The sequence below is a fragment of the Gallus gallus genome, chromosome Z, assembly GCF_016699485.2.
Source record: "Gallus gallus isolate bGalGal1 chromosome Z, bGalGal1.mat.broiler.GRCg7b, whole genome shotgun sequence".
In the NCBI taxonomy this organism is placed as follows: Eukaryota; Metazoa; Chordata; class Aves; order Galliformes; family Phasianidae; genus Gallus; species Gallus gallus.
The window spans coordinates 55,441,883-55,458,453 of NC_052572.1; the positions used below are offsets into that span (position 1 = coordinate 55,441,883).

The 16,571-nt window shown below is 43.7% G+C and overlaps 1 protein-coding gene across 2 annotated transcripts in view; it reads right to left on the bottom strand.

Annotated features, from left to right (window-relative positions):
* The window catches only part of ABCA1 (ATP-binding cassette, sub-family A (ABC1), member 1), a 94,415-nt gene that overhangs the window by 30,953 nt on the left and 46,891 nt on the right, over positions 1-16,571 (bottom strand). For both annotated transcript variants that reach the window (NM_204145.3, XM_046905175.1), the window contains exons 7-11: positions 15,862-16,053; positions 8,888-8,974; positions 4,214-4,454; positions 3,476-3,615; positions 2,685-2,801 (exon numbers count right to left, since the gene is read on the bottom strand). In NM_204145.3, the coding sequence (NP_989476.1) occupies positions 2,685-2,801; positions 3,476-3,615; positions 4,214-4,454; positions 8,888-8,974; positions 15,862-16,053 (777 nt within the window). The remainder of the gene's footprint in view (positions 1-2,684; positions 2,802-3,475; positions 3,616-4,213; positions 4,455-8,887; positions 8,975-15,861; positions 16,054-16,571) is intronic.

The following is a 16,571-nucleotide window of genomic DNA, read 5'->3' on the forward strand; positions in this document are numbered from 1 at the left end:
GCTTGCTCTATGTTCTGCCTCATCTTTTCCATAGAGAGGGCAGCAGAGAGCCATGCACAGCCCTGCGCCCAGAGAAAAGACTGTAAGTGCCGCCCAGGCCCTGCTCTGCCCTAGGTGGCGGCTGTGTCCCGGGCTCCTGGGACAGGAGAGAGCTGAAGCAGACAAAAAACCCCATCCATGCCTTCCCCACTTCTGGGGGGAGAAGCCAACGGATTTTGCGAAGGCAAGATACAGAGAAGGAAGAAACATCTTCAGAGATGTATTTGGCCGACCAGTGGTTGCCAAGCTCTGCTGACCTCTTCGAGCAAGTCTCTACTCCCTACTGGGTTGGAGATGGGGAAGGCACAGACAGGGGCTGAGTCCTTCAGCTGCTAAACAGAAATACCAGCACTGAAGGCCAGGTGGCTTCCTTATGTGTTTTTCTGTTGTGTCACTGACACCAGCTAAAACAACCTCCAACAGCAATGATGACCTGCCTTTCTGCTCTCCTACTGTGGATAGTGATGCTTTCACCTGTTTTAGCCCCCAGTTTCCAGAGGATGAGCTATGGTCCCACTACATGTATGTGCAACACCCTACAGTCCGAGTTGGAGCACTTGGCGCTAAGGCAGAACTGAGACCTGTCAGCAGCAATGTAACAGCAGGTAGGAAGGCAGCCTTAACTGTAAGGAATACAGCTGAACTAAAAGAAAGGAAAAAAGCCAGCACAAGACAGAAAACTATGAATTGTAACCAATAAAAACAGGAAATTGAATTTTTGCCAGAACAAAGAACAAAATGGAGAGGTGAGGGAGCTTCCCCATGTGCAGCTGTTAGTAACAAGCCAGAAGGCACCGGGTCACATGGTTACAAAAAGAGAATCACAAACTGGGAAAACAGATCAGGCCAAGCTGACAGAGGAGAGCACACAAAGCGGAAATCTGAACAAACAGAGAGCTTGAGCTCCCCATGAGCACCCTTCTTTGCACTCATCTCTGGAGGCTCTCACCCTACTCTGACTTGCAGAGAGGGCACCACACTTGCAGGCAAGAGGCTTGGCCTCATCATCCCTGCAGCAGCAGCAAAAACGAACGTTAGCTTGGGGTGGGGGGCACATGTCATCCTCCCTGGAGTTAGCAGCAGCATCAGGCTGCAAGTGCCTGAGATCAGTGAGAAAATCACTTTCCTCTGCTTCTGCAGAATGAAATACACCCAACAGTTTCCACAGCCCAGAAAGCTGGGAGCTGACAATCACCCAGCAGTACAGCAGCCTCAGGGACTTGCAAACAGCAGATGAGAGCAGCCCCAAACAGGCTGCTGTATGTTTTAGCCTATCCATGTCTAAGTGACCCATGCTGCATCTCTAAACCTAGCAGGATGTCACCTGGGCACACAACAAAGTACTGCTGAATCCATCAGCTGCAGCAGGCAACTGCAAAGGGACCCCTGCCACCGTAATAGCAAGCAAAAAATACAGAATCAGTCAAGTCTGGACTCATTTGAAAAAATAAAATAAATCTCAAACAAGTAGGAATACTGACACAATAGCAAACCAATAACTGAATCCTGACTCTTGTCAGCACACCCTGCAGCAAGCAGTTTGGGTTTGATTCTCATGTCTCTGATGAGAACATCTACATGTTCTACATCTACATGATCTCTACAATGAGATCATCTACAGAACTAACTTTCATAAAGCTAGCAGAGGCATAGGAGTAAGGAAAATGATGTCATTGTTATCTCTATATCCCATTCATGGGGAAGTGCAATGGGATGGGTCAGAGACTATTCTGCCCATCATTACAACTGGGATAAAGTAAGAACGAACTGCAAGGCTTAAGACCCAGGGAGACCTCTGTGTAACACCCACCCTTTTTTGCAAGTGCAAAGACTCACTCCTCAGAGTTACAGCTGAGGGAAGGAGTGTGAACTAAGCTTCTTGTACTCTTAACAAATAATGCATGCTTTACAACAGGCACAATGCTCTGGGGAGCCAACAGGCTAGCAGAAAGCATGTCAAATACAAACAGGACTCTCAACCCCTTGTTCATGATCTTGTAAGCATAGCATATTATGAAACGATAAGCCACAGGGTGATGTTTTCTCTTCCCCTGTGACACCCAACTGTTACTAATTTAAGTGTACCGTGCTAACCCAGGAAAGGTTTTCACAAGGTTTCTGCCAGATGATCACCAGGCATCTAAGTTCAGTTCTAGAACAATAACCATTCAAATCTTATTGCACTCAGTAGAGCCTGAGGCCACGTGACACTTTCCAGGATCTGATCTAGGCATACGGTAGCTTGCTTTGTTGCTGTCATGAAAGCAGCTGCTCTAGAGAGCACTTTTTACAGAGGAGTGCACAGCACTGGCAGCTGAACCTGTCACCAACTCCACAGGTCCGCAGTTTACAAAAATACCATCAGCCAGATATTTATAGAACATCAGGGCAACAGTGTGGAAGAAACAACACATTTCCCCACAGAGGTAGATTAGAAACAGCTGTTAAACACGCTCTGCTCCTGACTGTGGAAAGTTGTTAAGTGGAGAAGTGCTCAGCGCAACGCAAGACTGGTACAATCACAGCTTGTTTCAAAAGGAGGGTCACATGCATACTATCAACAAAGAAGCATTATCTAAAATAAATATTTTATCACTGTCTGCAGAAAACGATGCTTGTAGTTCTGGTAAGAACAGCATACTGACCCGAATCAGATCCATTTCCTGACTACTTTCCATGAACGTCCAGATCTTTGGGCTTATCTCCTCCCACATCCCCCCAAGGTCGCGAAACACTCCCAGCTCCTGGAATGTCCTGTTCACCTGTTGGCAAAGAAGAGAGGAAGGTTATTTCCAAAACATGGCTCAGATCCACTGTGGGCTGAAAGTGTGCATTGGCCTATCAAGTACTGAGCGTTGCTTATACTCAAACAGCAATTCAGATTCAGCAAGGATGGGAGTAAGAAAAATCTTATGTACAGGGAAGGAAAAATACAAAAAAGAAGTGCCTGTGGCTGAGTAGGGCTTAAGGCTTGGTGGAGAATGTTTCCTGCTTGGAGATGAAGGGCACACAGAGACAACCCCTTCCTATTTGATAGAAGAGGTTGCTAAGGAAGTTTGAGATTAGAGAACATTAGGTAAACCACTATCAGAAACAATTAAGGATCAGCTGACAAGCAGGTAGTGGAAAAGACACCTGATTGTTTATCAAGGTCCCTTCCAGTCCCATATCCCACATCAGAGTTGCAAAGTCCGTAAGTAATCAAAAAGCACCGCCAGAAATGTTTCCAGCAAGACTCAGAAACATAGTTCAGCTTGGCTTTTTCTCCTTGAGCCTTTGACAGCAAGTGCACGGGAGGTGAGAGACTAGGGACACTGTGCTTTGTGGACAGTCCTTTCTAGGCTTGCACTTGAGCTCAATTTAACACAGAGCAGCTTAGCTGTACAGTCAGAGCACATACCTCACACTACGTATCAGAGGACAGAGTTAGAGTTACCTCAGCCATGATCTTCCTTATGGCTGGTGTGTCTGGAGTGTACAAGACCTTCCCAATCAGCAAAGGTTTCAAAGCCCTCCAAATAATTCTGGAAAGTGGGCTGGATTCCAGGTTCTTCATCAGCTCATTGCAATAGGGTGCTGAGGAGGAGAGGAAGGGATGAGCAACTGAGAAGCACTGTGACAACTGCAGGAGGCACATGCCTCACTTGTGTGTGCTTTAAAGATGGTCCAAGCTGACAGCAGAACAGTCATCTTACAACAAAAAACAACTTCTGCTGCAAAGATCCACAAAATGCCCTTTTCAGCCTGAGCCTTCACAGTTCACCCAGCAAGTGCATAGAATCTGCACAGTCTCTACCAATAACAGCCATACTCATTTGCACAGCTTATGAAATCCACTGCATGATACAGGCAAAACCTGCATAGGAAAATGACATATTTTCAAAGGCTGCATGTGACTGTGGACCCCATTTCACAGGAAGTGTCCACGTAGCCTTCCTGGATCCTACACAAGACCTTTGAGAATCCCCTACATCTTGGTACCCTCCCTGTCCCTAAGAGTACGTGCAGGAAACAATAGCTGGCTGCTCAGACAGCACGTATGTAGTCTTCTGAAACAGTAGGGTATATGCTGACCCTCAGGACCACGAGCTTTTGTTAGTGCAAGTTTGGAAAACAGTAATCACTGCAGCTATGGAGTAGATGGGATGTTACACCATGGCAGGGTTACACTTACTTGTGGAGTTATCATAGAAATTAGTTACATCATCTTCAGTGCTGTTGCCTCCAAACAGTGCTTTGTAATTATTGTCCTCATACCAGTTGAGGGATTTAATCTTGAGCCCTCCACCTTCAGGGTGGCCACACACAATGCGTGACACAGCCTGGTAGATCTGTGTAGAGGAGTTTGAGGCATTCACATTGGTCAGGAACATCACCTCTTGCCTCATGTCACTCCAACTCTTCATGCTCAGCAGCTGGAGAAGTAAGGGGGAGAAGAACGTAAATGGGGATAGGAACAGGATTACAGAAGGGAAAAAATCTTGCCATTCTCCTTCAAATCACCCATCTGTTCTTGAATCCCACTGGACGCAGTTCTAAAAAGGAGAGATCAGGGAAAGCATGTTTCCCTCCATTGCAGTGGGAAAACGTAAAATCTCTTCTTTATTCTAAGTTTTCTCACACAATTTTCTGTGTGATTCCTGCTCTCCCTGAGCTCTCACATGGAAGTCACTTCTTTGGTTGCACAACAGCTCACATTCCAGCACAGTCCCTTCACTCCAGGGTGAAATGAGGCAGAAAAGGGAATAAGGAAGTAACATGGAGCAAGTGCAGCTAATCGTACCCAGCCTCATTGAGCTTCAGGCCCTGGAGTGCTGGCAGCATCACCTGGCACAATTCCACCTAGGTGGAAGCCTCTCCTGATATACACCAGGCAGAAAGTTTAACCTCCTAGGTCAGTAATGCTGCTCCTGGCCCAGCACCTCCCTCCCCTCTTTCAACAGCATTCCCAGAAAGCCCCTGAAAACAAGCCCAGCTGCATCCTCAGATCTGACTGCACAGTAAGCCGTTTCTCCACACCATATGCAGCCAACCACAATGAGAAGCCTTCTCTTGTCCTGTTTGCATGACACCTGGCACAGAGATGAAACACTCATGGCTAGCTGGGAAGATGCGCACTTTGGGACTCATTTATCTGGCACAGCAACAACCTGCAGAAGCTGTCCTGAACAAAAGCACCAGATACTTGGCCTCAGACACTGCATTAACATCTCCATACTCAAGGATATGGCCTGGCTCACCACAAGGAAAAAAACAATGCAAGTCCGCAAACAGTGTTTTTATGCTACCCTGAACCTCTATGCTCAGACTGGCAGCGGATGTAAGGAAACGGAGGTGTGCCCACACACACTCAATGTCTGTTTAGCTCAGTATCTCTGTGATGGTGACAGCAAGCGGATGTTAGGAAATAGGCAGGGCAAAGAACAGATACTTCCCGAGGTAACCTCCCAGGTTCCAATATTTTCAGCTCAGAGAACTTCTGTCTATTTGCTAACACTAAATGAGTGTCTTCCATGGTAAACATGAATGTTTGCAAATATTTAGCATCTAACACATCACTGGAAAGACCCCTCTCTCCCTTTCCTAAACTTGGCTGTTGTTAGCTTCATTCAATGCCATACTTTTTGTGCTGGCACAGAGTAAATATTTGTATTCTTTTTCTCTTCTCAACTCTATATACCTCTGTCCTGTTCCCAGCTCATCTCTCACAGGCTGGTGAGTCCCAGCATATTCCTTGTTCTGTATGTGAAAGTCATTCCACTTCTACACATCTCCATTGTTCTTCTCTGAACTTTTTCCAGTTCTGCTACTGCTTTCTGGAAACAAAGTACCTAGATCAGTACTCTACATTGAACAGAAGGGCAAGCCACGGATTTACACGGTGCTGTGGTAACACCTTCCACAGGTGGTTCTCTATCCTTATCTAAATCTTTTCCAGCATTCAATCTGATTTTTTGACTGCTACTGAATATCAGGTGACATGAACTGTGATGCTCTTGCTGTGCTGCCCAGAATAGCGACATGCACTAATAAGGGCAAGCAGAGTTGGTGAGACACCTATTTGCAATTATTCTTCAGATGCATTTTGGAAACAACTTCCAATAGCCCAACTGCTCTGTCTTCAGAGTCACTCAAAGCCCTCTTGCCAATTTTGCTGACTGTGCCTTGGTTTAGACACCTTCATTTAAATAAAATGCAGTTATTCAAAGTCTAGGACAGCTGGCAAAGCCAGCGAGTGACAACACAGAAAGCAATGGTGTCTTGTAACAGCTCAATCTCACTCCACCCAAGGTAAGCACAGCCAGTATTTCTGGCCTCTCACTGTAGGTAAGTCTGACCCTTTGTGTTCATCCATAGTACTGCACATGTTTTCTATGTGCCAACATCTGGATAAAAAATCTTGATGCTAAACAAAAGCTATTTTGTGTCACATACACAAGGAGTCTCTATTTTTAGCTGCCCAAAAACACATGACACGTTGATATGATGGAAGACAGCTGTGAGAACAGCTAGAACCTGGGGATTTGGTGCTTGTGTCCAGACTTGCTCCAAACATCCTCTCATCTTCTCACTATTCACTCCTGCCTTTGTCTGCACCCTGGTGCCAATCAGTTTGGCTCCACAGGTCCAGGGTGACTGGCAGGATGCTAACATCAAGGACATGACAGAAAAAAACTTAAGCCAACAGCTGCAGTCTGTTAAATATGCTCATGTGGATTTGGGATTTGATGTCTTCTAACCCAGGAGGGCCAAGGCCACACTTCAGGTGTGACACTTTGAGTCTCTAATTCAAAGGGTCATCTTGGGGAGCTTTTGGTATTTTAGGCAGAGCAGCCAATTCTTCCTTAGTAAAAAGCCAGTGGCTTTAGCTAAAGTGCCACCAACTCCTTAGGATAAGTAAAAGTATGGAAATAGAAAGCATAGTTAATTGCCATGAAAGTACTACGTGTAAACTATCCAGCAAAGAGACTGCATTAATGAAGGTACTTTTATGTGTAATTTTAAAAACAAAGTCTGAGCAAGCAGCTTTGTTTCATCTTTGGCACCAGCAATTTCATACTAGGTACACAGAGCTGCTCTGTTCATGCCCCTGGAAGCGTTATTGAACTACTTCTACCAGACATCAGACCTGGCTGGGTGTTTCTTCACAGTTGCCCTCGCCCTCAGAGTTTAATCTGCCGGGTTGATTTAAGGAGCACAGAGACAGAGATCTAACCAGTCCTCACACAAAGAGACAAATATTTTCTTCAGACCATTCTCTAATTAAAATTCCTTGCTAGAAAGGCTCCTAGACGTGGCACAAACAATAGCTCTCTCCACCCCCTCAAGCTGCTGCCCCACGAAACAAGCGAGTGAGTCCCTCCTTTTCATGCAGAAATCAGCCTGCCAGACAATAAGGAGTAACTTTCGGTCAAGCCATCTGGAGCAGCTCACGCAGTACGCAAAGGAAAAAGATGCCTTTGTTTGCACGGTAACGGGGCAGAATAAAAGGTAGTCCTACCCAAAACAGCTGCCAAGCAAAAGGCACGCTACCCTAGGACATTTTCAGCCACATCAGCAAACTCAGCATCACATGGTTTCAATTATTTTTATCCCAGGCAAAAAAAAAAAAAAAAAAAAAAAAAGCCAACAAAAAACAAGGCAAGCTTAAGTGACGTAACGGGCAACAGCTGTAACCAAACTCTTAAGGGCAGCCTCCCCCCCAACCTCCAGCTAGCAGCAAGAGCTCTGCCACCGTCTAACTGAAGCTGGTCCTGGAATCACCTTAATTTCTCAGCAGCTGAGAGCCAGCGGCAGGTTCTGGGCTGGCGTGGGACGCGTGCCAGGGGCTGCTGGCGGGCATGGTGCTGGCTCCACAGCCAACCCTCCGTGGGAGGGCCGCACGCTAACCCCGAGTGACCTGCTCCTCCGCGTGCACACGGGGTTACTGCCGTTCGCTGCATGCTGCTGGCTTGACACAGGCTGGAAAGCTTGCGGAGGGGAGGAGGAGGCATAGTTTGGTTTAGATGGTTGTGATTTCTGCTAGAGGGAAAGAATGTTTTTGCCTAGTAGCAGTACTTCAGATTCAAAGTCAGAGCCAACCAAAAGCAACTAAAATGTGCTTCTGGCTCTGAAAGTAAAAAACGGTTTTGGACTTGTGACTCACACGAGGCACGCAGGGCTTTTTTCTTAATTCATCATTTCACCTGCAAAAACAAATACAGCCTCTATAATGCCACCATGCCTCTGCAAACCTCTATGTTTTGCTGGGGCCTTTCTCTGCCAGCGTTGTGATGCCATTGCACTGGGTGTCCCACAAATACCAGAACACAGCCTGTGCCCCAAAATACTACTTCTGCAAAGACAAATGACAAAAAGCACCCTTTAGCTGCTAAATTACATACATCACCTCTTCCACACGCCATATTCTCACAAAACCCAGAGGCCAGTAACAACCCCTGGCACGGCTGGCAACCGACTGAAAAAAAAAAAACAGAAAGGAGACAAACCTCTCTGTGCAGTTTTGCAAGGCGCTGCTAATCAGCAGATATATTGCAAAGGCGACTGCTGAGAAAGTAAGCCCCACAGAAAACTTAACTCCTGCACCTCCTGGGAGGACCCCATCTACAGCCACACGCCTGGGAAACTCCTATGGTGTAATTCTAAGTTCTGTGCACTGAGGAGTTGCATAGAGGTGTTACTGCTACTGATACAGAGTGTATGGTCGTAGGATGACACGGGAGTTTCAGAAACAGCAAGAGATTTGACTGTGAGTTGCACCAAGGAGAAACACACTCCTTGTATTTGATGACAGGTTAGGACATCCACCACACCAGTGGTATTCTTCTGACACGAAGTAGCTACTTACCTCCTTGACAAGCTTTCCCAGGCTGTCCCTCAAAGCCTCCACAGTTTCTGACAGATCCCGCAAGGAGGAATTAAAGAAAATTTCTCTCTGCAAGAAGAAAGAAAAAGAAACCGGAAGTCACTATGAGGCACCAATAAGGAAATTGAATTGTTGTAAATACCCTTGTAAAGAAAGGTGTTTACAAGGCAAAGTGATTGACAGGGAAAACAGTGAGCTGGCTTTCTGTGCAACCTTGAGCTTAAGCTGTCACAGGCTTCAGTGCTCCATAATGCAACAGAGACACCTGTTCCGTTCCCCAGAGTCTGGGCACATAGATACCATAATAGCCATAGCCATCCCAGTAAGATGCTACATGTATGCTTACAGCACAAACAGTGGCTTTTATTTCAGGTCAGAGAACAAGGACAGCCTGTAAGACGATATGCCAACAGACCTGAAATCCTGCAAACCAGTGCTAGGAAGGGGAAACCAAGTATATACCAGGGAGGAAAATACCAAATATGGTATACAAGGGATACTGTAGACAAGCGATTTTAGTGGGACTCCCCAGCTCAGACCTTCAGAAATCTTGCCACGCACAGTACATCTCACCTTCAGATAATATTAATCACATAAATCCTCCCATCAAGCCTTGACATTTTCAGACTAAATCAAGGATGTATTTTAAAAGAACCAGGTTTCATAACGTAACTGCTACACCACCAAAAGAGAAATAGTGATAGGTTTCTAGAGCTGGATAGCACAACATTTTGGAAACTGCACTGCTCCAGGATTTCTTTGCCTTAGGGGACCCACTGAAGACAGCTCTTTCTTTACAGTTGTTCTCCATGTAACTGACATGTCTGGGTTTATCTCTTCTTCCTTCTATTATATTTCTGTATATGTTAAAGCAATACCACGTATGTGGAACATTTCATGCAAGAGAAGCATCAAGATCCTCTAGCCTAAGAACATGGACACAATCTTTTTCTTCAGAGAAATGAGGATTAAAATCATCTCCTAAGATTTCACATTCATAACCACATTACAGCATTTGAAAGCATGCTAAGGTTACAGCACTGTGACACACAGAGCAACAGTGGAGACCCTTGATTTTAGCAGAAATCTTCTGGGCTGAAGCCTTTTATTTTCATATCTTCCCCAGGGCAATCTCTGGAAGCAAAGTCTGGAGACGTTCACATGTTCTAGCTGATATGCTGAAGTGCAGTATGAGCTGGTAAGTGTCAGCTGGTTTAAATGGGCACCGTTCCACTGATCTGCTGCTGAGGTATTTATACCTAGCTAACTTTATTGAGTGCTCAGTTCATGTCTGCTCCTAAGGAAGCTGTAAATTCAGGGAGGCTCTCAGTAACTTTTACTGAACACAGGCATTAAGATTCAGATAAACCGTAACCCAACACAGTTAGAAGAAAAGTAGTTCAAATTCCCGCAGGCTAAGACCTTCAAGACTTCTTTAAAGGAAAACAGCTAGCAAATATCAAAGCTATGTAGCTACATGACCACTTTAGCAATGAGATGAGGGAGAACATCCTAGATTAATGCAGTAGACAAGCCTGGTCAGCTCCATACACCTCATCCATCCCTGCAAGGAATTTGTGCTGTTTAATGTATTCAAAAGCAATTCAGGGATAGGGTGGATGAGGAATAGTTTTCTCATGATACTAATTGGTTCAGAATAGTGAAAGTCAAAAGTGAATTGCAAAGGACTAGTGAAAGGACTCGTGTTGATGTACTGTTATAAAATGCCAGATAAAATTCAGTGCTGTGAAGTAAAGTACATACGGAAGGGACAGTTCTACCTTGAAATATCCCTGGATGGCTCTAAACTATCCACTGTCACTCAAAAAGGAGATCTTAAAATTGGAATGAGATCTTAAGCATAGAATGATAAGACAGGTCATCATCAATATAAATCCACAGTTCATCCCTATTTCTGAGGAACTCAGTGTCATTTTGGATCCCCCACCACTAAAAGGATACAAGTACAGAAAAGGAGTACAAGCACAATTAAGATATGAATGGCTACTGAAGGAAGAACAACAGCCCACAGTTCTTCCAATAGAGACTGTAATGACAAATACAGGATATGACAGAGGTCTGCAGAATTACAAGTGGGATGGAGAATGTGAATAGGGGATGATTATTCACTGTGCCTCGTCATACAAGAATAGAGGACTTCCAGTCTGAAGATCAGTTTAAAACAGACCAATGGAACTACTTGATAGACAACCCAGCCAAAATGAAGAAATTATGTAGATGTTATGCAATGCTGAAGAAAAAAGTTAACGTGGTTTTGAAAAAGGCTAAGAAAACTTCATGAAAGAAGAAAGCTTACCAAAATCTACTGAACACTAAGATTCTAGTAGTAGTTGAGGAAGTAGCACTGCCGGAGTAGCATTCAAGGGAAACAGAGCTGAACAGAGCTTTAGTCTGATCCAGTATGCAAGATTCATATGAGTTATGACACTCAAGGAGTTTTTTAACCTGACCCTGAAATGTCATCAGTTTCCTTGAAAATACCTTTTTGTAGTGGCTCTCAATAGTTCATCACATTCAAAAGTGCCCTCTAAATTCAGTACTTCTAAAGTAAGATTGTTCCCACTGTGACAGTGTATTTACTAGGTGCCTGCACTAGAGCAGTGTGGGGGTAATGTCTTGTTTTCCAATGAAATGCTGGAAAAATCACCTGTCTTCTCTAGGCACACGGCAGAAAGAAAACTCTTACAGGTTTTGAACAGAGCTGCCCTTCACAATTACTGTGCTAGCGGCTGGTAAGTCTTGCCTTCATCTAGACCTGTCCTTTAGGGCACACAAATCTCTTCGTACTCTGGAGTTACACACTGCATTGACTTCACTCTGTGCTTGCATGTGTGCACGTACAGGACTCAAATTAGGGAAATACTTCTGGTAACTACAGTTGACTACAAAGTCAAGAGAAGCATTGAATATACCCACCTGTCCTCTCCTGCTCTAAGGGAAACACAACTGTTTAACATACAGGAGAATAGATCTGTATTCAAAGTGTCCAAAGGTCATAACGTAATCCAGTTATTTGTTGCATAATAACACCTAAATGCCTCTGCTCAGCAACACCACGCTGCTGTGTTTGCTTTGAAATAGTTACCACAATTTTACGCTGATCTTAGTGGAAACTTAACACTGAACTTTGCAGAAAAATCACATGCTTTATGTTTCTGCTTTTGTTTCCTGGGAGTGGAAGTCCGAAAGTACAGCTGCTTGAAAGCATGATGTCACTGTGCTTGACTGAAAACACTCAAAAGAGCATGGAAAGCCACAAGCTCAATTGCAGTGTGTATTTACACTTTCTGAAGCCATTTTCTCAACTGAAACGCATTTATTATTCAATGCTTAGTTCATGCTAACCATATGACAAAATACCAACTGTGTTATGAAGGGAAAAGAACAACTGGATTTTCACGTGCTCACCCACACTCCTTGAAGGACCACTATGGTACACAAGCCACAACATATTTGTGGCATATTACAAACCCACACCACTAGAAGTGAATGCAGTGAAGCCCTTCTTGAGAAGCACTGCAGAGATGAAATCCCACAGGAGCAATTTCAATTGTCTCTGTCACTTAACTTCCTCCCCTCAAGTTGTTTACAAAACTGGCGAGGTTTGAGAAGGTAAAAGCTGTTGCACAGAGAAGTAATTTTATGCTCCAAGAACCCTCTCCCAGCACAACACCAGTCTGTTGGAATACCTCTGACTTATTGACACTGCTCTTGATAAGCAGGGGTGCCTGTAACATTCCCCAGATTGCAGAGTTCTTCCACAGGATAACTTGCTGGTCTAGCACAGAGAGAAAGTTGAAAAGGCAAACTGCATACATGGTATTAGATGTTTTATTTCTCTGTTTTTTCCCCAAATAGCTTATCCTGCCTCACTTCATTTTCACTGAGTACATCCAGTGGAAGACAAACCTGAAGAAGACAAGCTTGCAATCATCCTTCATACCATGTCCTAAGGCCTTCAGTTCTTATATTGGGCACAAGGGCTTCACAGATGAAAACTGACACATGGATCCTGGAAAACTAAATTTGGCTTTCATAAACACGTGTTGCTTCTGGTGGAGCGAATACTCTATCCAGCAGGAAAGTGGATCCTCTGCCATGAGGATCTGTGATCACTTCCTGATTTAATTCCATGTTTCCACCAAAACAGCCCAGCCCAAATAGGTCCTTATGTAACAGAGAACAAGGAGGTACACCTGAACCTCCAAGCCTATACCATCTTGGCTCTGTATTCTCACCCAAGAGAGCCGGCTAAATGAAAGTCACATAGGGGATGAACTGCAGAGCTAGAAACCTTCGTGTACAATTTTAATTGAAAGTACTCTATCTTTATTGTACTAGTCCAATTTATGCAAAGTTCAGGCTGTTCTGGATAGAAGAGATGAGCAAGGTATGCAACGACAAGTGTTGAGATTTTGCCTTTTTTAAAAAACTTCCTTTGCACTGATGTGACATTCAGAGCTCATACAATTTGCCATGCAGCTGTAGTAATTTTCTTTTTAAAACTGTGCTCTGTTCAGAATTTGCAAATAATTACTGTCTTGTTGTGAGTTACCTGAACACTTATTTCTTGCTCAGGCTGCAAGTGCACAAACACTTAAGGATGGTAGAAGCAGATGATGACATAGGGGTCTCAACCCACACATGCATACACCAACTACTGGGTTCCCAGTCTTGTACCAACCCCTTCTTCATCCTTCAGCACATACAATCATGTTAGTCACTTACAATCCAGATCAATTCCCTAATGCAATTTGCTGCATGGTCTTGCAGAGAGAACAGCAAAGAGGAATGTAGAGGGGCAGGAACAAACAAGTGGATGCTGGCTTGAGTTTTCTGCATGCAGTGCACAAGAAATTACAGCCAGTCTACTTTCCAGATATTCGATTGGCAAAAAATTCCGTGTTACTGTTGAAGACCTCAGTGCTGCATTTACAAAATTCTTGTATGTTGTTGAAAGTCCCCTTCACCCCAACAGTATCAACCTGTTATTTTAAGATGCATTTTCTCAGACTCTTCAAAAACCAGTAGAGATCAGGTCTCATCACATGAGCCAAAAAACAGCCTCTAAATTTCTGTTGTACTTGCATCTGACTTGGCCTTTACTTTTACTTACTAACATCATAGAGATTAAGCAAAAAATTAAAAACAAATCTCTGGGACAATCAACTTGCTACTTTTGGTTTGAAGGCACTGCAGTGGATAGGGTGCAAGCTAGCTTCAGTATGCTTTTCCAAGATTTGACCCCCAGTACCTTTAATGATAATCTATTAACCAAAAGCATTCTTTGTTTAAGAAGAGAAAATCTGTTCTTTGTTCCAAGATGTTACTACAGGTCAAGGCAGTTTTTTAGCCTTTAAAGCCACTAAGTTTCAAATGTGTCGACACGATCCTAGTGTTTTATTCATTTTGTCCAGCCATACTGAAGCTTGCTGGTCTTATTTCACTCACTAAGGCATTACAGTAGTTTTTATTAGCCTGTTAGACTTCTCTGAAGAAAACTATGGACCTTTACAAGATGGTGTACAATTCACAACAGGTTTACTGCTGGCTTCATGGCTTGGGCTTTTGTAAAGCTTCTCAGAACCAGCTTCTCAGAAGTCACCCAAACTTGCACGTATAGTCTTTATCTACACGGCTGTTGCCAAGAGACACAATCACAGTGGCTTATAACTGTTTTCTTTCAGCAGTAAACAATACAGATGTAACAGCAGAGACATAGATATGTTGTGTATCTGCTCCTGTTGGCTGAACTGTAAAGACTTTCAAAAATGAGAAAAGTGATGCTCAGTCTCCAGAGGGTCTAGAAGATCAGTGCTCAGTGGTACTAACTGGCAACTTTCATTCCACTCAGTTCCTAAAAATCTAGCATATCTCTGAGTGATTTAAAGTACATACACACATATAAATGTACACAAGAAACTGCTTATAGCCATGAATTTTCAAAATAGCTCATTTTTGTTACAGGAACAATTTCAGTAGGTTACCCCATCTCTTGATGATTTTGATCTTACAGAAGAAAAGAACAAATGCAGATGAAGGACATATGGAAAACAGAAAACAAGCTGCAGAGAGAAGTAACTGACCACTGTGTACTGCACTGATCAGTAATGTGATTCCGGTACTTGTTAACGATCTCTCTTTGACTGGGGACAAAGCCAAACAAGTGGTACATGACTGTCTGTTCTGCTCATCAAACCTGGAAAATCCCATAGCTGAAGTTTATTTTCTTCCAGTACAGACAAGAGTGTTTGTTTCAGACTGGGTTCTGTGGTCCCTTCCCTCTGATACTTCCACCACTAACTTCTAAAAACTATTGCTTTTATCCAGATATTGTGGACCTAATGTAAAGCATCGCTTCTGTTTTTCGTATAAAGAGCTAAGTCTGCTCCAAACTCCAAATACCCCATAAACTATGCATTTTCTTGAAATTCAATGAGTTTTGAAGCACTTGCTCCAAAATCCATTCAGTTGTTCAACTTTTCAAGCAGACTATTTAAAAGTTGACACTTTGTATGAATAAAATCTGCTCAGAGGTTGTGGCCTGCTACTGGCTAAAACTTCTGCACGCAATGGCCCACTGGTAATTGCAGCGGTGAATTTTCAGTACTCAGCAGGAGCTGGTCTAACATCTGGGGTCACATTTGACCAAAACACAGCGACGACCAAGCATCTGTATGTTACTTCACAACATAAATATTTTCCTCCTGACAAATTAGTCTACATGTATTTACACTATGTAAATCACACTGCAAAAGAAGGGACAGGAAGAAAAAACACTGTTCACGCCTCAGTGCTAAAGACTACAGTTCTTCTTTTTCAGTACCAATAAAGAATTCACTTTGAAAATATGGTGATAAATTCCCAGATTGAAACCCCTTGAAAATGTCACAGCATCAATGACTCCTCCTCAGAAGTGTGAGCAGCAGACTCACCTGAAGCGGCTTTAAAGGATTCAGGTTAGCACGGAAGGCTAGCTCGGCTGCATGGAGTGTTTCCTTTGGTAAGGTGCAAAGGAAGGCTTCAGAGTCCATGGCCACTGAGCGATTTTGGATTGTAAGAAATTCAGACAGTGCTGAGCTATTGCAGAGATCTCGTAGTTGTATTCGGTAACCAGACACTATGACCTAGAAAAGCAAGAAAAGCATATAAATCTCCCCATGTGCAAGATTTATCACACAAAGCTGGTTATCACCGCTACAGAACTAACCATTCATCCTAACAGTTCCAGACAGAGGGAAGAGGGCATTTTTCTCTACAAGTTGCAAGACCTTGACCCATACACAACTCTAAATTCCAAGAAAAGCATGTTTCCCTTTATAGTACATGGGGAAAAAGTCCTGGGGGAGACAGGTCTCTCTCCACTTTCCTGCACACATGCACAGAGCAGCAGTAATCCTGTCCTCCACAGCAGCCGTCTTCTCCAACCAAGGGTACATGTATTTCCCAATCTTCAGTCTTCTGGGAAGTGAGCCATAGAGACAAAAAAAGGCTTGTGTCAAGACACAAGTCTGACAAATATATGTGAAGGGCAACAGACCTACATCTCAAACTCCTTAGTTATATATATGCCAGCCACATTTTCTGTGTGGTCAGGATCACCTTCTCCTGTAGCTCTGATACATCTCTTCACTAATGGCAAAGA